Consider the following 25,276-nt stretch of genomic DNA (forward strand, 5'->3'; position numbering starts at 1 on the left):
AGTAGGAATACTCTCTAAGCCACTGAAGGACACTTGATCCAGAATCGGGATCCCAATAAGATGAGCATACTCTCAAGCGTGGGCAACAACTGGAAATCCGGAAATGAGAAGCAGTGATACAGAGGATCATAGAACTGATCCAAAGTACTCATCAAACCCTCATCAACCTGAGTAGTCAACAGAGGCAGAAGCTTCCCATAGCGAGCTTTGAAACCCAAGGGATCTAATACATAAGATGTCAGATTCCTTAACTCTTTCACATCGGGTTGTCTAAAGCTGTACTTCTTTGTATGCCTTTTTGGTCTTTCCATGTCTGAAAATTTTGCAAATAAACCCTTTAAGTTCCTTGAAAATTTTCTGATTATTCTGATGACATGAATGCAGATGAATGTATGAATGCATGAATGCAACAATCACACTCAAGGATCAAGCAAGTCACACCAGACAAAGGTCATGGGAAAGCTCATTGTATCCCTAATATCAATCATCCATTTTGGTGGATTATGGTTTTCACCTTATCAACACCCAAGTTCCATTGATATTAACGGTACATGAACCGGCTCAATCATCCTTAATATCAACCATCCATTTTGGCGGATTATGGTTTACACCTTATCAACGCCCAAGTTCCATTGATATTAAGGTTGTCTGAACGACTCAACCATGAATCACGGGTTTGCTGAGAGTCACGAGCATGGAGTCTTGGTTAAGAACCACCCAAAGGGAGTGTACTAGGGTTTAAACCTGCCAGACATGTTCTACCAGAGGTTCCCATAATCATCGTCCCATCTTTCGGATATTATCGGAGAAACGAATACTCGTATTCCAAAAGTATTCTCAAGAGAGACTCTTATGAGTGTAGTATCGCGTAACAATCGCATCAGACCTGACATCTGAACGACCTCCGCACTACGTCCTAAAAATAGGCCAAGATGGGCTTGGTAAACTAAGGTCCTTGGCTTCTAAGGCACATGATTGAAAGAATAATGCCTAACCACAAATAACTTGTGTCACATTATTAATCCAACATAACCTCCACCAAGTGAATGGACTCGCAAGTCAACTGGCTAAGGAATACTCCACACCAGTCGACAAGACTATGCCATTCTCCTATCCTAAGGTGCACTCGAGTTCGGGTATAGAACTCATCTCACAGAGATCACCAAAGCAAACAGCAATTGTATATCAAGCAACTCAAACATTACAATCAATACAGTAATCCCAAATTGTACAAAAATATGTCAAATAACAGATAAACAAATATCATACAACAAGGGTGAAAAGTAGGCAAAACCACCAAGGAACATGTTCCCCAGCAGAGTCGCCACTTTTCTGTAGCGGTGTATTCGTCGCTCTATGGTCTATTGATTAAACCAAAAGCAAAGTATACAAAGAATCGAGTCGCCACCGCACTTTTATTTATCCAAAGGAATGGCTAAAAAGCGAACAAAAGCCTAAGAAGTTTTACACATAGAAAACTAATGAAAAGATCAGAGATCTGAGTAAGGGGTAAATTACGCAATGGGAAGGTGTTAGGCACCCAAAACGTCCTAGGTACTCCTAGGGAGCCCTTTTCACACTTGTTGAATTAAATGTTATTTGTTTATGAAATATTTATTGTGCAAACATGGATTGAAGTGATGAGAAAAGAATATACAAGTTATTATTTTGTGTTTGAACGGATGAACCCGTTGCCTACGTACCTTTCCATGGAAGGTAAGGATCAAAACGCCGTAGTTCGGCTAAAAGATTTCCAAAATATGAGTGGGTTCACTTTAAAACAAAAGCCCTAAGGTCTTTCATTATCCACGGGAGAAAACTCAACCTTATACAAACAACGAGTCCACCATGTGAGAACAGCTTCAACTTGCTAGTGAGGGGTTAACCCTATAATAAGCAAGGAAGTCTTACAACTCAATCACTAAGGACAAGAAGGTGAGATTAATATCAACCAACTAGGATAAATCAAACCTATGGCTAATGTATGAAAACTTAACAAGAATGGACAAAGCCACAAAACAATTGTATGAGTTGGATTAACCAATTAAGATTTATTCACAAAAGATGGTCAAAGTATGATTAGAATTCAATTCAAAAAAAGTATTATGAAATGGAGTTTGAAAAATCAAAGGCCTAAAGCCTAGGTTTCTAATTTGAAAAGAAATGACAATGTTTGCACAATATATGTCAAAGTTTTTGAATTAACATGTGAAAAGGGAGTTTTGAAAACACACAAAAAATGGAAGGGTGAGGAAGTAAAACTTCTTAGATGTTCACCTCTTGAAATCATATGGAAGATGATTCAAGTGTGTCCTTTGGAATAAGGCAACAATACGAGTAAGCAAATGAGCAAAGCAAGGTGATACCGGATGCCAATCAATGGACTTACACCAATCTCCCAAACAAAGGTGGATACCGGATACCAATCAATGGATTTACACCAATCTCCCAAAACAAAACAATGATACCGGATGCCAATCAATGGACTTATACCAATCTCACAAACAAACACGGATATCGGATACCAATCAATGGATTTACACCAATCTCCTAAAACAAAACAATGATACCAGATGCCAATCAATGGACTTATACTAGTCTCACAAACAAAGGTGGATACCGGATACCAATCAATGGATTTATACCAATCTCCTAAAACAAAACAATGATACCGGATGCCAATCAATGGACTTATACCAATCTCACAAAACAAAGGTCGATACCGGATACCAATCAATGGATTTACACCAATCTCCTAAAACAAAACAATGATACCAGATGCCAATCAATGGACTTACACTAGTCTCACACCATATCATTGAAACAACTGCCAAGTAATGGACTTATGCTTGTCTCCTCCATGGACAAAGCAAAAAATTCTATAAAGAAAAGCTTATGAAATGATATACAAATGATGATAATAAATGCACTAAGGCACACTCAAGCAGATATGCACAGATGAATCAAGTAAACAGACAATCAATTCAGCTAGCACACACTATATACAAGCAATTAGGCTCAAGCAAGGTTAGACTTTACAGTCAACTGGAATGGGGTAAGTTGTGCTCTTAACCTTAACATTGAGAGTTAAGGTGAAGCAGATGAAATGGAGATGAGGGGTGTGCCTCATAGCTTCTATCCCTGGTCAAGGAGAGCTTTGAATGATAGAAGGTGTGGGAGTTCAGAAAGTTGGAACTCTCTCCACAAGTGAATGACTCTATAGATCTTGGGTTAGTATCCACAATGCGTCAACATGTAATGTGAGCAAAGGGATGACACACTGAATAGTAGGAGATGGACTACACATCTCTTTTATCTACCAATTGCCTCATATGAGGACTTTTCCTGCTTGGCACAAAGAGTAAACAATCACAAGCATTGCCTCTTAAGGAGGACTTCAGACAGGTGCCTGGCCACATAACAGGCCAGGTCTTCCAGACTACATGAAGAAGAGAAATTATACCTAAGTGGTTAAGCAACCAAGCAAAAGCAAGTTCAAAGTGAACTTAAGCAACTAATGTACCTGTGGAAACATCAAACAAATCAGTATACAACTCAGACAATCAACCAACAGTTAATGCAACAGACAACCAATATAGGCAAAGGCATAAGCCACAAGTCAAACTCAAGAGAGTCAACATCAACCTACAAAACACACATTAGTAATCAAAAGCAAATATCAAATGCTCTCAAGATGAGGCATCATCAATTGTGTAACTTGAATGTGTAACCTGAAACAAAGCTTCAAACATGAGAGTCAAACCACTAGGTCAAAGCCTAGGGTCAAAGATAAGGGAAAAATCCAAAACAGAAGCTGAAAATTAACATGAATCAACTTCAATCAAAGCTTGAAACAATCCAAAAGGTCTCATGTCAATACCATTTACCAAATTCATTTCACAAACCAATCATGACAAGGTATGCAAGTTGAAAGCACATTGAGGCAACAGAATGAACAAATGCACATTAATTCAAAAATTGTTCAATTAATCTCAAGAAAAATCATGGCTAAACAGAACACATCACATGATCAACACACCAAAAATCAAGGCATTTGGATAAGTTTAAACATGGAAAAGAAATTCCTTAAGGCAAGGCAAGCACAAACAAGCTCAAATAGGACACAATTTGGTACATCCACTTAGCACAAGCCTAAAACATAATTGGCAAATGATAAAGACCTCAAACCAAATCCACAATAAACTTCAAAGTGTCTAGAAACAATGTGCAATATTTCAAGTTCATATGATAAAGCATAAGCATTTCACAAATCATTGAAGTCCATGACAATTCAAAAGTCCACAAATGGCAATCCAGAAAGAAAAATCTCAAACAAACCAGAAATCAATCCAAAATTTCCACAAAAATTCATGAGCAATCCTAACATCCAGAAGAAGCACCATACAAAAAATCACATCAATTGGCATTTATTTGGCATGTCAAATAAAATCATCAAGATGATCAAGCAAAGGTGTGACACACATTGTCACACCTACATTAACCAGATCATATCTCAACAACCATAAATGCTAAAAATGCAAACTCAACACCAAAATGTCCAGCAAGATGTCTATTTTAAGCACACCAAATTTCACAGGCATTGGATTAAAACTCATCATTTCACAAAGCATATGGCAAGCAAGGTTCAAATTGGACATGCATACACAAACCCTAAGCCAAAATATTTTTCAACCGTGCACAATTTCTGGAAAAATAGCCAAAAAATACTAGACATGATGAGGAGCAAGATACAAAAAACCACACATTAATTGGATGAATATTTATGGAGTTATGATTTTTCAAAGTGAAAGAAAAAATAAAAACCATGAAGAAGCAAGCATGAATGGCATATGGATGAAATGGAGAAAAATGCAAAGGCAATTTTGGAAATGATGTATGCTGGAATCGAAGGGAGTCACAATTTGAATACCTAGCGCGCCAAGGTTAAACACAATCGTTTCACTCAAACCCTAGGCGCAACGTGCATGCATGCAAACGAAAATCCGCAGGAAATATGGATGAACACGCAGGTAAATTCGTAGGTAACAACATGAAGGTTATAGGAGATTCCGCAGGAAATATGCAGCAAGTATGAACACGATGAAGATCCTTATGATCTTCATCATCAATTTTCTAGAAAATCTCAAACTCTCCAGAAACACGAATTAAGCATTGCATCATGTAGATCTAACATCATACACTAAGAATCATCACACATTCCATCCAAAAACATTACAACATGCATGAATCGAGCGAAATAAGAATCATCAAACAAACTTCAAATTAACATTTCTCACTCAATTTGGCACGGATTCACACGATTTAAAGCTTAAACTAACCAGCAATCAAAGATCTATCACATTATGGTAATGAAAGGCAAGATTAGGAGATGCGATTTGTAACCTCTTGTAGAAGCAGAATCGGATTCAGCTGGATTTAGGTCGTTGCAATGCTCAAAATCTACTCTATAATGCTTGTGAAGTTGAATGGAAGGAAGATTGCAGCTCAATTGCATGCGTTCCAACAGAATTTTGGATTTGCCATTATTGCACCAAGCTTCATGAATGCCTCCACCTTGCACGAATTGCTCTGATTCTATAGAAGATCCTGTTCAATATCAACTCAAGAACAAGAATCAAACACGAAAATGCAATGGCAAATGAAGAAATTGGAAGAAAATTTGAGAGAGAAAATTTGTATTCTAGATCTAGATCTTGAAGAATGAAGTGTTGTTACTGATTTTCTGTTAGGTTTTAGCTTATATACTCCCTGCTAAACATGTTTAATTAAACTCTAATCAAGTGCAAATGGAAATTAGGGAAAATGGAGGTGTTTGGACAAATTGCATTTTGCACCTTATGCATGAGCATGGCATGAACAGTGCACGTGGCTGAGCTTAAATTCACTTAAAATTGCATTTTAAAACCATTGGCAATTGTAAAATATTCAAATGAATTACCAATTTTAAATTGTGAAAATTCCCTCCAAAAATCAAGATTTTTGCAAATGATCATGAAATGAGAAATGATGCAATGTAATGCAAGATTATGAAATTATAGGTCATGACAAGAATTTAGCAAAAAGAGCCACATGATTTGGAGCTATGGTTTGAAAGTTATGCACTTTTGAAGTTCAATCCACACTTGGTCATGTTTTGATCATGTCTCTTCAACCACAAATGAGAAATTGATGTTCTTGGACATTTTGGAAATGGGAGAGAAAGATCTACAACTTTCATGTTCAACAAAATTTCATTTGAAGCATTCTTGATGATGTAATCTTGAGGAGAAAACCTTTCCATTTTTGGCAATTCCAAATTATAGGTCACTTTCTATTTTTGGAAAGTTTTGACCTGACTTTATTTTCTTCAATGTTGATGTTTGAAATGTCAAATGAGACTTGTTTGAACATGAATGAAGTATTTCTAGGCTCTTCCCACCTCCAAAAATCACAATTGACTTTGCAGTTGACTGGCTAGGGCTTCAGTTGACTGAAGAATGCCTTGATGAGATTCAAGCCTCTACCACTTGGGATTTTGATTCAAAATGATGTCATAGCTCATATGAACTCTTGGGAATAATCATGGGGTCCAAATTCTTCAGAATGGCCACCATCTATTGCTCATTGAAATGCATTGACTGCCTTGACCTGTGATTGCTTCATCTGCAAGTAACAAGGTTAGATGACATATTTTTGTACTTTTGGTTAGTGAACAAATGAAAAGCAATGACATACAAATGCTAAACATGATTGGTGATCAAGAATCACTCTCAAAAGATAACCCACCCACAGGGAAGCAGGCAAGGTGCACAATGATCCTTGAGGCAATGCAATGATATGATATGATGCCATGAGGGATCTTAGGGACAAAATTGGGGTCTTACACTAAGAACACGTTTACTCCTTCTACTACAGGCGAGTAAGTCTCCAAAGGTCGAGCATCTGGTAGATTGCGTAGTAACGTCGTTCACCCAAAAACACAACCAACCCCGTAGTTAGCCGAACTACGGCTTGCTCTGATTCTCATTCCAGATGAGATACGTAGGCAAAAGACGCGACGTCTTACCGAGCACATATCCCCCTAACCCATAGCCAGCCGAGCTACGAAGACTCTGATTCTCATATTCAGATGAGATACGTATGCAGTGGATGCGACATCCGTGCGAGTCATTTTCTTTAAACCCTTTTTTAGTAAATAGTACATTAGATAAACCCACACCATTTAAACAAGAATAACAAAAGTGGATCCCGTAGAGTACTACAGATGCGTAGGGGTGCTAATACATTCCCTTCGCATAATCGACTCCCGAACCCAAGATTTGGTTGCGAGACCTTGTCTTTTCCTTTCCTTTCTCCCATATTTACTTCGAGCGTTTCCTTTCCCTCCTTTGGGATAAATAACGCACGGTGGCGACTCTTCTGTCATTTCTTTTTTCGCCAGTTGTTTTTTTTGCAGGTTGCGACAGCTGGCGACTCTGCTGGGGACCCTGGTTTCCCTAAGCAAGTCCCTCCTAGATTTTGTAGGTTGCTTGTTTGTTGGGTGTTTATCCTTTTGTACAGTTATTTATTTTTCAGCCTTTACCTGCTTTATCTTATTGCATTGTGTACATATGATTGCCGTATCTGCTGGTTCTGTTTGTTGGGGTGGGATGTTCTATGAGAGATAAGCCCATTACCCAGGCTTGAGCGTACACACAGGTTTTAGAGTGGATAGTCATGAGGCTTGCGTGGCGTGTTGCTACGTTAAGTCGTTCATGAAGACCCATACCCAGACGAGGTTTCTTTTGGATATATTTTGTCCTACGGGTGTTCCGTAACGGCATGATGTTCCTCTAGAAATCGTCGACTCTGGTGACCATTTCCCGAGAACTCAGTCGAGGCCTCTCCTCCGAGACGTGATTATGTTAGCTCTGGTGGGCGCATTCTTGTTGATCAATCCGAGGACCCCGAGACTGGGAACTTGCCATTAGGATGTCCTGTTGAGGGGAGTCAGCGGAGGTCTTTTTATCCCGTAATAATGCCAAACCTTCAGTGGTAAACGTATTATTCTTGACTGAAGGGCTGAAGTTGACGAACTTCTGTTCTTAGAGTCTACCAGTGAGGGGCGGGTTAAATTCAGGAAACCTTAACCTTCAACCAACCCAGTTTTCTGGAGCAGAGCTTTGATCTTGTATTATATTCTTCAGTGGGGTTTCTCTTCAAACAGTGCAACCTGACAAATGTTCAAGCGGATCCAGCAATCCTGATTGACATGCCTTTGCATTTCATAACATCATCTGCATATTTGCATCCAACATCTCATGCTTATTCATTTGCGGGGTATTCCCTTTTTAAGGGGGGTGCCTTAAAATTGAATAAGCAGTGCATCGCATACCATGCATACTAACCCTTGTTTGTTTTGCAGGTGTCACCGCAATGTCTAATGTTTGTTCCCTGTCTCAGGCATTATTGGTCCCAAGCGAGTCCACAGGTACCCGACCAAGGAAAATCGTCCGCAACTAGCCATGGACCAGGTACAGAAAGAGCTGGCTGATATGTGTGAAAGGATGGATCGGTTCATGACATTGATGACTGGTATGGCAGAAGGCCAGGAAAAGCTGAGGGAATTTGTTGAGCAACCGATGCCCGATCCAGAGGTAGAGATACCAAATGCTGAAGGAAACCCTGGTAACCCTGGGAACCCTGATAACCCTATGAACACTGGTAACATGGGTAACGCAAATGCTGATGGAAACCCGGGTAATGTTGGCAACACGGGGAATGTTGGAAATGGCATTGGCGGAAGGTACAATGTGAATCAAGGAATTTGGATTAACGGGCGCCCCGTTACTGAGGATTATCAGTATGATCAATTCTCTTTGCACGACGAAGCCCATGAGACCACTCGCCGTATGGATGAGCTTGTTGAGAAGCTCAAATCTTTGGAGTCTCAAAACTCCTTAGGTTTTGATGTCACAAATCTTGGTCTGGTTCAGGGAGTAAAGATCCCTCACAAGTTCAAACCCCCTACTTTTGAGACATACAACGGGGCTTCTTGCCCACGCACTCATCTCCAATCTTATTTGGGAAGGTTGGGAGCTCACACGGAAGATGAAAAGCTGTGGATGTACTACTTTGAAGATAGTCTAACTGGAGCTTCTCGTGAATGGTATTCTCATTTGTCTCGTACTACCATCAAGAGCTGGAAAGACTTGGCAGAGGCTTTTGTCAAGCAATATCAATACAACTTGGAATTGGCTCCAAATCGGACCTTATTGCAAGGAATGTCTCAGACTGCCAAGGAGACCTTTAGAGAATATGCTCAGCGTTGGAGACAAATTACTGCGTCCGTCCAACCCCCTATGTCTGAAAGGGAGATGACGAACATGTTCATGAACACTCTTCAAGGCAATTATATTGAGAGGTTGGTTGCTTGCCCGTCAATCAGCTTTGCAGAGATAGTAATTGCTGGAGAAAGAATCGAGAGTCTCTTGAAGATGGGCCGAATTCAAGACAATAGTGCTTCCAAGAAACCGTTTGCTGGTAACGGTCAGTGAAGAAGAGAAGGCGAGACAAGCATTGTCTATGCCGGCAGAGGCAGGGGCAGAGGACGCCCTAATTATTATCAAGATCAAGTGGCCGCAGTCACTATTCCTACACCTTCTCCTCAACAGCAACAACAGCCGCATTATCATCCGCAACAGCAACCCAGGTACAACAATCAACAACAAGGAGGTAATCCGGGTCAGCAGAGACACTATCAACAACGTCCAAGGCAGACGGACCGGGTCATTGAGCCAATCCCCATGCCTTATTCTGTATTACTTCCCAGGCTGATTGACCTGAATCTGGTTATGTTAAAGACTCTGGCCCCACCAATCGATCCCAATAATTTGCCTAGAGGTTATGATGTCAACACCAGATGTGCTTTTCACTCCAATGCACCTGGCCATACTATAGATAATTGCAAGGCTCTCCAGCTAAAGGTACAAGATTTGAGAGATGCCCAGGCTATCAATTTTTCTCCAGTGCCTAATGTTATCCAAAACCTGATGCCAGCTCACGGCGGGCAGAGGATTAATGCTATTGATAGTGGGGAAGCTTTGAATTTGGTTTCTGATGTGACTAAAGTGAAGACTTCACTATCAGTGGTTAAAGACCGACTCTTGAAAGGAATGATTTTCCCGGGCTGTGGGGAAGAGTGCAGAAATTGTCAAGCTGCCGAGAACGGATGTGACAGTTTGCGAAGAGGTATTCAGCAATTGATAGATGAAGGTTGTCTTTAGTTCGATCAGACCCATCCAGTGAAGAATGATGTGTCGACAGTGACGATTTATTTCACTCCTGAAGAAATATATGTTCCCGAGAGACCCGCTCCGATAACAGTATATTTCCCAGAAAGTACAGAACCAGCAACGGTGAACGTCGAAAGTCCAGCACCAATTACAATTTACTCTGACAACCCTCAACCGGCTTTGGTTAGTCCGGTCACCATCACGGTACCAGGACCTGTTCCGTATGAGAAAGACTGTGCTATCCCGTGGCACTATAGGGCTGATATCTACTTCCAGGGGCGGAAAGTTAACAGGGAAGACATTGACACTGGTAGCTCCGCTATAGACAATGTTGGAGGGGTTGGTGACTTCACTCGCAGTGGACGCCTATTTGCACTATCAACATTGCGCACGAATACTGAAGTTGAGGCAGCTGCCAAGGCTAAAGGAAAACAGGTAGCCACCGAAGAGGTTACTACTGAGGAAGCTCCTCTTAAGACCGCATTCGAGAAGGAAGTGGATGAGTTTATGAGGATTATCAAGAAAAGTGACTACAAGGTAGTCGACCAGCTAAATCAGACACCCTCAAAGATCTCCATTCTCTCAATATTGATGTGCTCTGAGGCGCACAGAGCAACCTTGTTGAAAGTACTAAATATGGCCTATGTTCCACCAGAGATAACTGTTAACCAGCTGGAGTCGGTAGTTTCAAATGTAAACGCTAGCCATGGGCTAGGTTTCACCGACTATGACCTGACATCGGAGGGCAGGAGTCACAACAAAGCTTTGCATATCACAATGGAATGCAAAGGGGCGGTGCTTTCCCATGTTTTAGTTGATACAGGCTCTTCTCTTAATGTTCTTCCAAAGAAAGCCTTAATGAAGTTGGATTGCGATGACATCATCCTGAAGCCAAGCAATTTAGTTGTGAGGGCTTTTGATGGCTCTAAGAGATCTGTCTTTGGCGAGATTGAGTTGCCAGTTAAGATTGGACCGCAGGTGTTCAAGAGAACCTTTTGTGTGATGGATATCCAGCCTGCCTATAGCTGTCTGCTAGGTCGGCTCTGGATTCATGCCGCCGGTGCTGTTACTTCTACTCGCCACCAGAAGCTCAAATATGAACTAGAAGGTCAGGTCGTCACTGTCTGTGGTGAAGAGGATATTTTTATTAGCCACCTGTCTACATTTAAGTATGTGGAGATGGATGGCGAGATGCATAAGATATTGTGTCAGGGCTTCGAAGCCATAAACATCAGTGAGGTCGCGCCCAAAGTTGTCTTTTCACCTAAGTCTGAGAAGGTCGGGACTTCTATCTCTTCATACAAGCAAGTTGTTGAAGTGGTTAAAGCTGGTAATGCCCAAGGCTGTGGCAAATTTGTGGAGTCAGTCATCAAAGAAGACAAGTTTGGATTGGGGTTTACTCTGGGGTCTCAGAAGAACGAAGCTGGTACTTTCTCCAGCGGGGATTTGGTTTCTCCCCACATCGTCAATGTTGCAGATGAAGACAAGGCTGACAGCGACTGTGACTTAGATAGCTGGATTCGCCTGTGTGTCTTGGGAGAAAAGTATGACTTCACTGCTAACGACACTGCTATGGCCAAGTATGACTTCGACAATCCTATCTATCAAGCCGAAGAAGGGGTTGAGGAAGATTGTGAATTGCCTGAAGAGTTAGCCAGGTTGTTGAAACAGGAGGACCGAACTGTTACACCTTATTAGGAGGTGATTGAGACCGTCAACATTGGTACCGAAGACGATAAGAAAGAGATCAAGATCGGGGCCAGTATACAGCCGAGGTGAAAGAACAGTTGATCAGTTTGTGTCGTGAGTATGTCGACATCTTTGCTTGGTCCTATCAAGATATGCCAGGTTTGGATACAGACATCGTTGTGCACAGGTTACCGTTGAATGAAGATATGTCGCAGGTTAAGCAGAAGTTACGTCGAACTCATCCCGACATGGCAATGAAAATCGAAGACCGTTGATCATGTACTTGACGGTGTTAGAAGGGTCAATGGGTTGTGTGCTCGGTCAGCATGACGAGTCAGGTCGAAAAGAGCATGCAATATACTACCTTAGCAAAAAGTTTACCGACTGTGAACAAAGATACTCACTGCTCGAGAAAACTTGCTGCGCTTTGGCATGGGCTGCTCGCCGACTAAGATAGTATATGTTGACTCACACGACTCTATTGATATCAAAGATGGATCTCGTCAAGTATATTTTTGAAAAGCCAGCGCTTACCGGAAGAGTTGCTAGGTGGCAAATGATACTGACAGAGTATGACATCCAATACACTTCACAAAAAGCCATCAAAGGAAGTGTCTTATCAGACTATCTTGCAGAGCAACCGATTGATGATTACCAACCTATGAGGTTCGACTTTCCTGATGAGGACATCATGTTTCTCAAATCGAAAGATTGCGAGGAACCACTCCCGGAGGAGGGGCCTGACCCGGAATCCAAATGGATTATGATGTTTGATGGGGCGGTCAACGTCAATGGTCGATGAGTTGGTGCAGTGTTGATCACGCCAGAGAGGGTTCATATGCCATTTTGTGCCAGAATAACTTTTCCCTGCACCAACAATGAAGCCGATACAATCAGCCGATCCTAGTTGAGGAAAAGAGACTAGCAGCTATATGTCATGGCCAACTATATCAGAGACGAATGAAGAGAGCATTTGATCAGAAAGTACGCCCTCAGGAGTATCAAGTCGGCGAATTGGTACTCAAAAGAATTCTTCCTCCCAACACAGATCGCAGGGGCAAATGGACACCGAACTATGAGGGTCCATACGTGGTTAAAAGGGTTTTCTCTGGCGGAGCTTTGATGCTAACAACCATGGATGGCGAAGATTTCTCATCCCCTGTCAACTCAGACGTAGTTAAAAAATACTTCGCATAATTGACCCACTGGACAAAAGAAAAAGAGTCCAGGCAAAAAAGGGCATCCCGACGAACAAAAAAAAAAGGTTCGGGCAAAAATTAGGGATATAAAAAATAAAAAAATGTACACCCGGTGAGTCAAAAACCCGAGAGGGCGACTCAGGCAAAAAAGGGTATCCCGGTGGATTGAAAACCCAAAAGGGCGGTCCACGCAAAAGAGGGAATAAGCGAATGATTGCGATCTAAATTCATTCGTGTTATATCACCGTTTCATTCAAGCCGGCAATCTCCGAAGGTTAAAGATCGACTAATCATCCACTTCAGAAAGCAAGATGAGTAGAGCGTCTTGAGGTCATACGAGCCATAGCAGAGTCGAAACTCAGTGGGACCCGTATCCACATTGCCATTAGGATAGTTTCTTTTGTTCAATTTATAGCGATCGCCTCATTTCAGGGATCAGCTTCCTGATGTACTCGCCTATTCCTGGCACAAATTTTTCAACCAATGAAAGTCGAATAATTCAGTTAAAAAACCTCTTTATTTTTCATTTATCAGTGTGTTTGCAAAAGATGTCTGAATCTTTGATGAAACATATTGCATCTGAATATAATGGTGGCTTTTGCAGATGATTTGCACAGGAAAACATTTAAAATTGCTTTGAATGTGCTTAATCCCGGATGGTGAATTCAGACCGAGTAATTCCCCCGGGACATACGTATGTGATTGCAGGTCACAGGAACCGGATGCCAAGTCATGAATCCTCATCCCCAAGCGGTTGACAAAGTCTCTCCTCAGCAGAGCATGTCCCCCAGTAGAGTTGCACCTTGTATCCTCAGCAACAGCGGAGTAGTTGCATCCCCAACAGACAAGAGGGTGGTGTTCCCAGTGCTCATCCCATTCCCTAGCAGATTATTTTTAACAGATTTGTTTTGATCCTCAGCCTGAGGACGATTAGCAAGTTCACATCCCCCAGCAAAGGTCGATTCATACGACATTTCCCCAGGAAGTACTTTCCCCACAGACTCCCCTCACAGAGCCTCGCCAAACAAAGTTCCCATGGTTGATACTCCCCCAGCAAGGTCAACTTTTCAAAAAAGGGAAAGCCGATTTATTTTCGGTGGCTCCCCGGTCCCGGAAGACGGATCATTCCCCACATAGCATTCAAGGATTGATGCAGTGATCCGTTCCCTACCAGAATTTGCTTCCCCAAGCAGATTTCTTTTTGCACCATGCATAACATTGGCATTTGCATGCATATCATATCAAGCATACGCATAAGCTGATAAACAGGTTCTTCAAAGCAGACTGAAGAGTTACTTTACAACCAAAGTCATGAGATTCGACCAGAGGGTCGAGTGTGTGTGATCCAACATGAGGGTCAGTTCAAAGATTCAGCCTGAGAATCGTTTTTCAAAGAGCCAGCCTAAGGTTCAATTTGAAGACTCAGCCAGAGAGTCGCCTGCAAGCGTTATTTCTCTAGCAAGCCAGCTGGAGGAGTAGATTGACAGCTCAACAGAAAATCAGCCTACAAGAGGATCCAACCCGTGGATCACAATTTAGAAAACAAAAGTCTAATTGAAGAGTCGTTACAACATGTTCTAGCCTGAAGAATATGTACGAAGCCCAAAAAGTGGAATATTCTCGAAGCTGCATATCCAACATGAAGATTGGGTGTAGATTTCGAAAGAGGGTCAACCAGCGCGTGCCTCGGGTGCGAGATCCTAATGATGGGAATTTATCAACGAAACAATCCAGATCTAGCCAAAAGATCGAAATCAGATTCAGCCAGAGAATCAAAGAGAATCGATTCAGCCAGAGAATCGAAACAAGTAGATCTAGCCAGAAGATCGAAGTCAGGTCTAGCCCGAAGACCGGGAATAGATTCAGCCAGAGAATCAAAGAGAATAGATTCAGCCAGAGAATCAAAGAGAATAAATTCAGACAGAGAATCAAAGAAAGAAGATCTAGCCAGAAGATCCAAGTAGATCTAGCCAGAAGATCGAAGAAGATCTAGCCAGAAGATCGAAGTCAGATTCAGCCAGAGAATCAAAGAGAATCGATTCAGCCAGAGAATCGAAACAAGTAGATCTAGCCAGAAGATCGGAGTCAGGTCTAGCCCGAAGACCGAGAATAGATTCAGCCAGAGAATCAAAGAGAATAGATTCATCCAGAGAATCAAAGAAAGAAGATCTAGCCAGAAGATCGAAGTAGATCTAGCCAGAAGATCGAAGAAGATCTAGCCAGAAGATCGAAGTCAGATTCAGCCAGAGAATCAAAGAGAATCGATTCAGCCAGAGAATCGAAACAAGAAGATCTAGCCAGAAGATCGAAGTAGATCTAGCCGAGGATCAAAATCGTATCCAACCCGAGGATCAAAATTAATATCCAACCAGAGGATTAAATTGAGTATAGATTCAGCCAGAGGATCGAAACTCCAGGTTAAGTCAGAAGACCGATTCAGATCCAGCCAGAGGATCGGAAGAAAAATAAACAGCGCAGTGTATTTCAGCATTTTTGTGGTGTTCTCAGAGTGCAAATTTTTGGGTTATCTTTGGTATTCAATCACAGCTCACCCTGTTTGTCTGATAAACTGTTTGCTTTCATCCGGCTCGGGTTAGCTGATGATTGAATAGGGGCAACTGTAACACCCCAAAATTTGCCCTTTTTAGGTCATTTAACATTTCATATTGCATTTCATCATGTCAATCAGAATCTGATCCAAGAAGCTTGAACATCATTCAAGACTCTTTGTGGGTTCTATCCGGGTGATCAGTCAACACAAGAGAAAGACTTGAGCTACTTCCAACAGGTTCAAATGGGGTCTATTCATCACTCAAAGCGCTAATCTTGAAGAAGCAAAATCTGTCCCCGAGCTGTCATGCTCGCTAGGCGAACAGCGTGGTTCGCTTAGCGAAAGGAACTGTCATGCTCGCTAGGCGAAGCGCACGCGTTTTAAAAAAAACGAAACGAAAAATAAATAAATAAATAAATAAAATATAACAGAAAAATCTTGGACTTGGACCTCTCTCATTTAAGCCCACAAAAATCAGGTTATAAATTCTAGACTTCCATCTCCCAAAAAACCTTGGAAAAAGATAGTGAGAGAAGAGCTAACAGAGTTCATAGCAGCCTCCAGAGACTGAAAGGAACTCATCTGCAAAGAGCCAATCCCATCTCATATAAACCCTCAGATTGCTTTGCAAACTCAACCGGGCAATTCAATTTCATTCGATCTCTCCAATCAGGTTTGCCCTATCTCCATTACTCTATGCTTTCAATTTGAATGCTCTGAATGTATGAGGTATTATCGTTAGGTTTTGCATGTGGGCACATGTTTTAGTATGTATGTCATGCCTTGATGTGTGGATCCTTGCCCCCTGACTTTGAATTTTGATACCCTTTTGATGCATGTGTTTGGCAAGAGGTTTAGGCCTCCTACCCTTGGTTGCTTTTTGTGAGCTTTTTGTGAACTTTAATGGCATGATTCATGTGATTCTCTGTTTGGTGCAATTCTTGATTGCACTCCATCTTGTTTCTCTAACCTGTTTGTTGAGTTTTTTTTGTGAGGGCTCACATGAACCCTGAAAGGATAGCTTGCTTAGTATTCCACTTTATTTGTGGGATACCATTTGGAGATTTATTCCGATTACCTGTATTGACTTGCTTTCTTTGATGGTGCCAGCTTGAGAGATCTTCGGGTTTCTTATTTCTTTAGTTGTTGTTACTTCGGATCTTTATCCGTACGGTAGACCTTTTTTATCCTTTATTTTTCTCGCATTTTACCGTTTTCTTAACTGGAAGACCTCGATATGAGGCAATGTTTTTTTGTGTTTATTTTTGTGCCTAAAGACCTCCATGAAGAGGCAATTGGCGGATAAAAGGGATTAGTAGTCAATCCCCCGTTATTCAGTGCGTCGTTCTTTAAGATCACACTACGTCTCGATGCTTCAGAACAAAAGCCCAAGATCTTTTGTCTGGTCGGTCAGTGGAGAGGGTTCCATCTTTCTGAACCCCCACGCCTTGTCATGAGCTCACCCTGTCCAGGGTTAAGAGCTATGAGGTCTTATCCTCATTACCCTCTGATCTGCTCACCCTGGCGTTCAATGTCAGTGGTTAAGAGCCCGTTTGATTACCCTTCCATGGCTTGTTTGTCGAGGTTGATATGACCCCTCTTGACTAAAGCCATACCCCTGCGTGTTTGAGCCCCTTTGCTGGCGTGTTTACTTTATGCATGTTTGTTTTGTATGGTTTGATAGTCTCCCGTTTGCATGTTTATTAAGGTAGCGTGGTTCCTTTGTCTAGGACTGCCTTTCTGCATGAGCATCCCTAAAACACCCCAACTCATTGATTTTTCTTCTCCTAAGAACACGTTTACTCCTTCTACTACAGGCGAGTAAGTCTCCAAAGGTCGAGCATCCGGTAGATTGCGTAGTAACGTTCACCCAAAAACACAACCAACCCCGTAGTTAGCCGAACTACGGCTTGCTCTGATTCTCATTCCAGATGAGATACGTAGGCATAAGACGCGACGTCATACCGAGCATATATCCCCCTAACCCATAGCCAGCCGAGCTACGAAGATTCGGATTCTCATATTCAGATGAGATACGTATGCAATGGATGCGACATCCGTGCGAGTCATTTTCTTTAAACCCTTTTTTAGTAAATAGTACATTAGATAAACCCACACCCTTTAAACAAGAATAACAAAAGTGGATCCCGTAGAGTACTACGGATGCGTAGGGGTGCTAATACCTTCCCTTCGTATAATCGACTCCCGAACCCAAGATTTGGTTGCGAGACCTTGTCTTTTCCTTTCCTTTCTCCCAGGTTTACTTCGAGCGTTTCCTTTCCCTCCTTTGGTATAAATAACGCACGGTGGCGACTCTTCTGTCATTTCTTTTTTCGCGGTTGTTTTTTTCGCAGGTTGCGACAATATGTTTAGAAGCAAGAGTTGGGAATGATCCATATGATGGATTGGAATAAGGAGTTATTCACCCAACTGAAATTTTCGAGAGTTGTATGAGATACAACTGGAAGGAGTTCCTACCTAAATAACCTAGTTTTGTGTAATCCGCCTACGCGGACTTAGAACGAAGTGAAATATGGATCTCGACCCACTAGAAAATCTTCCAACGGGATTTTCCGAATCAAATGATGAGGGTCATTTGTTTTGAGTAAAATAGTGGGAGCATTTTTAATTAAATGCCTAATTAAATATGTCAATGATACTTATATTTTCATTAATCCTTATGTAGATTACCATGACAACAAACACCTCTAACAACATCTTGCGATCAATCCTTGACAAGGAGAAATTGTCTGGGACAAATTTTCTGGATTGGCACCGAAACCTGAGGATTGTCCTCAAACATGATAAAAAGTTGTATGTCTTGGAGAAACCTGTTTCTGAAGAGGAACCTCCTAGTTCTGCACCTAAGACAGAAAGAGATGCTTATAAGAAGCATGTCGATGATGCCAATGAAACTGCTTGTCTCATGCTAGCTACCATGAACTCAGAATTGCAAAAGCAACATGAGAACATGGCAGCGTTCGATATGATCGAACACCTGAAAATGCTCTATCAAGAGCAAGCAAGGCATGAGAGGTTTGAAGTTTCAAAAGCCCTTTTTCAAGGCAAGTTAGCTGAGGGAGCCCCTGTAGGTCCCCATGTGCTCAAGATGATTGGGTATGTGGAAAACCTTGAGAGATTGGGTTTTCCCCTCGGAAAGGAACTTGCGACTGATTTAATCTTGCAATCGTTGCCAGATGGATTCAGTCAATTTGTCCTAAATTTCAATATGAATGATATGGACAAATCTCTTCCTGAACTGCTAGCCATGTTAAGAACTGCTGAGTAGAATCTGAAGTCGAAAGGGAAGTCCATTCTGATGATCGGAAATGGAAAGAGACAGAACAAAAGGCCCACCAAACAGGGTGATAAAGGGAAAGGCAAGGAAGTTGCCAAACCCAAACCCACCGTTGCTTCTTTAAATCCTAGTGGAGGCATAGCAAAAGAAGGCACCTGCTTCCATTACGGTAAGACCGGACACTGGAAGAGAAACTGCCCTAAGTACCTGGAAGATAAGAAGAATGGAGTAGAGACTTCAACTTCAGGTATTTTTGTTATTGAAATTAATTTATCTACTTCTGCATCATGGGTATTAGATACTGGATGCGGTTCTCACATTTGTACAAATGTGCAGGGACTAAAAAGGAGTAGAGATTTGGCAAAAGGTGAAGTCGACCTACGAGTTGGCAATGGAGCAAAGGTTGATGCTTTGGCCGTAGGAACTTATGTATTGACTTTACCTAGTGGTTTAATAATTCAGTTAGAGAACTGTTATTATGTACCTGCAATTAGCAGGAATATTATTTCCGTTTCTTGTTTGGAAAAGTTTGGTTTTTCATTTATAATAAAGAACAATTATTGCTCAATTTATTTGAATGATATATTGTATGCTACTGCACAAATGAACAATGGACTATATGTCCTTGATCTTGAAATGCCTATTTATAACATTAATACTAAAAGGATGAAACCTAATGAGTTAAATCCAACTTACCTTTGGCATTGTCGATTAGGCCACATAAATGAGAAGCGCATTTCCAAACTCCATAAAGATGGACTCTTGGACTCTTTTGATTATGAATCATATGAGACATGCAGATCTTGTTTAAATTGGAAAGATGACAAAATCTCCATTCACAGGAAAAGGTGAAAGAGCTAATGATCTTTTGGCCTCATACATACTGATGTATGTGGACCACTGAACATACCATCCAGAGGAGGTTTTCAGTACTTCATCACATTCACTGATGATTTCAGTAGATATGGTTATGTGTATTTAATGAAACACAAATCAGAGTCCTTTGAAAGGTTCAAGGAATTCAAGAATGAAGTACAAAACCAAATAGGTAAGAATATTAAAACTCTTCGATCAGATCGAAGTGGTGAGTATTTAAGCCTAGAGTTTGATGACCATCTAAAAGAGTGTGGGATCCTATCCCAACTCACTCCTCCTGGAACACCCCAATGGAATGGTGTATCTGAGAGAAGAAATCGAACCCTGTTAGACATGGTCCGATCCATGATGAGTCACGCCGATCTTCCAAACCCCTTTTGGGGACATGCACTATTGACAGCAGCTTACACACTTAATCGTGTTCCATCCAAAAAGGTTGAGAAGACACCATATGAGATATGGAGTGGTAAGAAACCACATATGTCTTACATGAAGATTTGGGGTTGCGAAGTTTATGTGAAACGACAAATTTCAAATAAGCTTGAGCCCAAATCTGACAAATGTTTATTTGTGAGGTATCCTAAAGAAACAAGAGGGTATCACTTCTACAATCCTTCTGAGGGCAAAGTGTTTGTCGCTCGAACTGGAGTTTTCCTAGAAAAAGATTTTATTTCCAAAGGAATTAGTGGGAGGAAAGTAGAGCTTGAAGGAATTCAAGAATCACAAGGCATTGATACACCTTTGGAGGAATTAGAGCAGGAAACACAAATAGTTGTGTAAAGAGCAACCTGCTCAAGTAGAACAAGACCAGCGTAGGTCAAGCACGATACGTCACCTACCTGAGAGATATGGATATCTCATAACAGATCAAGGTGATGTATTACCCATGGATCAAGATGAGCCTGTGACCTACTCATGGAATCTTCGTCTTGATGAAACAGTAAGACAATATGAATTCATCAAGAATGAAGATGAGCCTTGTGTCTACAAGAAGGTTAGTGAGAGCATGATCGTGTTCCTGGTATTATATGTAGATGACATATTACTCATTGGAAACGATATCCCTACCCTGCAACAAGTAAAGTCTTGGTTGGGGAAATGATTTTCTATGAAGGACCTAGGTGAAGCAGCCTATATATTAGGAATCAGAATCTATAGAGATAGATCACAAAATGCTTGGCCTAAGTCAGAGTACATAGACAAAGTGCTGAGACGCTTTAATATGAATGGTTCCAATGGTTATGTGTTTTGCTTAAATGATGGCGCTGTGAGCTAGAAAAGTTCAAAGCAAGATACAATTGCTGATTCTACAACCGAGGCCAAGTATATTGCTGCCTCAAGTGCAGCAAAGGAAGTTGTTTGGATCAAAAGCTCCTTAGTGAACTTGGCATAGTTCCTGGCATTGTGGATCCCATTGGTCTCTATTATGATAACAATGGTGCTATCGCACAAGCTAAGGAGCCTAGATCTCACCAACGATCCAAACACATACTCAGGCGTTATCATCTCATTCGAGAGATAATAGATAGAGGAGATGTGAAAATATATAAAGTACCTACACTTGACAATATTGCTGACCCACTGACAAAGCCTCTTGCAGAGCAGAAGCATGATGGCCATACTAGATCAATGGGCATTAGGGGTATGCCTGATTGACTCTAGTGCTAGTGGGAGATTGTTGGTGTAAGCCCTAGAGGCCAATACTTTTGGTACTTGTATCGAATTATTTATTAATAATAAAAGGTTTTTTCTTTATTATGTTTGTTTAATAAAGTCCCTGGAATAAATAGTCTGTTTAATGTATCAAGTGTGACTTAATCATGAGAGCACATTAAACATAAGGACATTATTCTTAAAGTATCCGTAGTCGAGCTTTATTGTGAAGTGGGATAACATTAAAGCATGGAGACTATTATGTTTGTAGACTGATGATCACATCTCATGGATCATGGATAAGGAGTTATCAAGTCTTAAACATAGGTATGAATATTAAGAGTAATATTTATACTGGATTGACCCGCTATGAGAATACTATATAGAATGTTATGCAAAGTGTCATAAGTTATTCTCATGGTGATAATGGTGTATACCACTCTTCGACCTGAAACCACTATGGACCCTAGATGTAGAGTCAAGTGCTTTATTGCTGATCCAACGTTGTCCGTAACTGGATAACCATAAAGACAGTTGATGGGTACTCCACGAAGCATGCTGAGGGACATGAGTGACCTAGATGGAATTTGCCCATCCTGCGTAACAGGATAAATGTCTATGGGCCCAATATTGAACTGGACAAGGATGACACGGTCTATGCCTTGTGTTCAATATAGACATAAGGGCAAAAGGGTAATTATACACATAATTATTATCACAGAATGATTTGTCAGATCACATGACATTTTCGTGACTTGGGTAGCAGTGATGTGTTGCTAGATACCGCTCACTGTTTATTATGTTAAATGCGTGTTTAATATAATTGCCAACGTCGTGAAAACCTACAGGGTCACACACAAAGGACAGATTGATGAGAGATAGTGTAACTAAGGAGCACCGTAAGGTATGGTGCACTTAAGTGGAATACGAAATATGGTAAGGTACCACACGTTTAAGTGATTTTGGGCATATTATAAGATATGGGCCAAAATACACTTAAGTGGGCTTTTTAGCTTGAAGCCCACACAAGTGGTTATATAAATAGAACCCTTGGGTAGAAGCATTGTCACTCTAATTGGAATTTCGTTTCCCTCTCTCTCTCACTCAAAGCCTTCATTCGTAGCAGCTAGCACTAAGATTGAAGGAATCCGTTCGTGTGGACTGAGTAGAGACGTTGTCATCGTTCAACGTTCGTGATCGCCACAAGAGGTAACGATTCTATCACTGATCATGCCCATTCGTAAGGATCACTAAATGGAGAAATTTTTAAATTCCGCTGCGCCTTGGATGGCAATTCTCCTTCAATAAGAAACACTATCAGAGACCAATTGCCAAGAAACATAGGGCGACAATGACAATAATTTTAGTTTTATATTTGATGACTTTAGAAAAATTAGAATGAGACTTAAAAAGATGTAGCTTTTTTTTATGTTTGATGACTATAAAAAAACTAGAATGAGTCTTTAAGAAGATGTAGTTTTATTTTTATGTGTTTGTTTTATAATGCTTTAAAAATATTTCTATGGAGAAACTAGCATTAGAGGTCTTATCCCAAAAAAAAAAAAAATATATATATATATATATATATATATATATATATATATAATATATATATATATATATATATATATATATATATATATATATATATATATATATATATATATATATATATATATATATATATATATATAATATATATATATAATATATATATATATATATATATATATATATATATATTTCTGTTACTTTATGATTAAAAATTAATAACGCTTTTAAATAACAATATTATATATATATATATATATATATATATATATATATATATATATATATATATATATATATATATATATATATATATGTTATTTAAAAGCGTTATTAATTTTTAATCGTAAAGTAACAGAAATATTTTTAAAAATTATATAATAATTATTAGTTCATTATCATGTATAATCATCTATTCATATATTTAACACTAATTTGTATGTCCTTTTTAGTAATTTATATTTAAAAAATCATTTTTACGTTTAAATTGCCGAACAAGAAAAAAAATGATTTAAAAAAAATGATTTTTATGAAAGAAAACAAACGCAGCCTAACTTCTACTTTTTTAATAAAATCTCTAAAAAAAATCTCAATTTTTAAAAAAAAAAAAACTATTTTATTTAATCTAAAACAAACGGGCCCCATAACCCCTCACTATAGGGGACTATTGCAAATAGACTGATGAAGGACAGGTTTCTAGATGGTTTGTACCGGCAAACCCTGCTAACTTTGATATTAAGAATTTTATGCTTTCAGGTCTAAGAGATAATATGTTCGACAGGAATGCTGTTAGAGATCCATGGGCTCATCTTGCACGCTTCTACAAAACCACTTCGATGTGCAAACCTAATGGTGTCTCTAACGACCAAGTAAAGTTACAGTTGTTTGGTTTCTCACTCATTGGAAGGGCAAAATATTGGCTATCATGCCTTCCAAGTGGAGCCATTCGAACATGGAAGGAGCTAGCAGATAAGTTCTTGGAAAGGCTTTTTACCACTAGCCAGTTTACTGAGAGAGAGCTAAGATTATCAATTTTGAGCAACAAGACACTAATTCACTGTATGACTCTTGGGAGAGATTCAAGTTACTACTATGCAAATGCCCCGATCATAATATGAACAATATGGAGCAAATGCAAAATTTCATTAAAGGCCTCAAGAGTCAAACACATATATTGCTAGATGTTTATGCGAGAGGCACAATTAGACAAATAACCGAACCACAAGTAAAGGACATCATCGAAAAGATGTGCATGAATGAGTATCGTTCTAAAAGTGAAAGATCGGTTAAGCTCGAAACTAGTGGCACGCCTAAAGGCATGTCAACTGTTGATACTCATACTGCATTATTAGCTCAAGTTGAATTGTTAAATAAGCAGCTAGCTAAAGGCTGCTTAAATAAAGCTAACGTGAGCCAGGTACAATCACTTAAGTGTGACTTTTACGGAAGAGGATATGAAAACGTAAGATGTTTGTTGGAAGGGGTAATTGAAGAGGTCCAATTTGCAAATGTTTAGAAAAACAACCCATATTCCAATACTTATAATCCGGGATGGAATGATCATCTGAATTTTTGTTGGAGCAACAACCAAAACCAAAGTGGTAACCAAGTTATGCAACAAAACTAACAAGCTTCCAACTTCCAAAATAAGTTTTCATAGTCGTAAGAGACTTTACAAAATTTCATCTAGGCCACTCATATTAGTTTGGAGCAGGTAAATAGGAACCATGAAATTTTGGCTAGAAACCATGATGCTTCAATCAAGAATTTGGAGACTCGGATTGGTCAATTATTTAGACAAATAATAGCTTTTCCTAACTCAAGTGAAGGATTCATTGAGAACACTGTTGATAATCCCAAGAATTAAACTTGTAAAGTTGTGGAAGCAAATTTTGGGTTGGTTACTAGAAGGGAGGAAGTAGAAAAAGTTCAATAGGACGAAATTGAGGGAAAGATATGTGAAAGTGAAAAGGAGGAGAATGGAATCAAGGTGACGAAGAAGAAAAAGGAGTCTTCATTGATAAAAGATCTCCTTAGAAGAGGACAAAGGATCAAATTCTGAACGAACAAAATCCACCTTTATCAGATTATATAAAACTTCCATATCCAATCATTAAGAAGAAATTGGAATAAGGGGATGAGGCAGGAATGTCTGGGAAATTTAAAGATATGTTGAAACAACTTC

The 25,276-nt window shown here is 40.0% G+C and overlaps 1 protein-coding gene across 1 annotated transcript; it reads left to right on the forward strand.

Annotated features, from left to right (window-relative positions):
* The first annotated feature begins 24,214 nt into the window (after window positions 1-24,214).
* Window positions 24,215-24,607, forward strand: LOC127081059 (uncharacterized). Its single transcript, XM_051021347.1, has one exon. It carries the CDS (start codon window positions 24,215-24,217, stop codon window positions 24,605-24,607), a length of 393 nt encoding a protein of 130 aa, XP_050877304.1.
* The last annotated feature ends 669 nt before the right edge of the window (window positions 24,608-25,276 follow it).

Source organism: Lathyrus oleraceus, chromosome 5, assembly GCF_024323335.1.
Source record: "Lathyrus oleraceus cultivar Zhongwan6 chromosome 5, CAAS_Psat_ZW6_1.0, whole genome shotgun sequence".
Lineage (NCBI taxonomy): Eukaryota > Viridiplantae > Streptophyta > Magnoliopsida > Fabales > Fabaceae > Lathyrus > Lathyrus oleraceus.

Excerpts from the sequence above, each read along its gene's own strand:
- LOC127081059 (XM_051021347.1), top strand. The coding sequence starts at position 24,215 with ATGGAGCAAATGCAAAATTTCATTAAAGGCCTCAAGAGTCAAACACAT.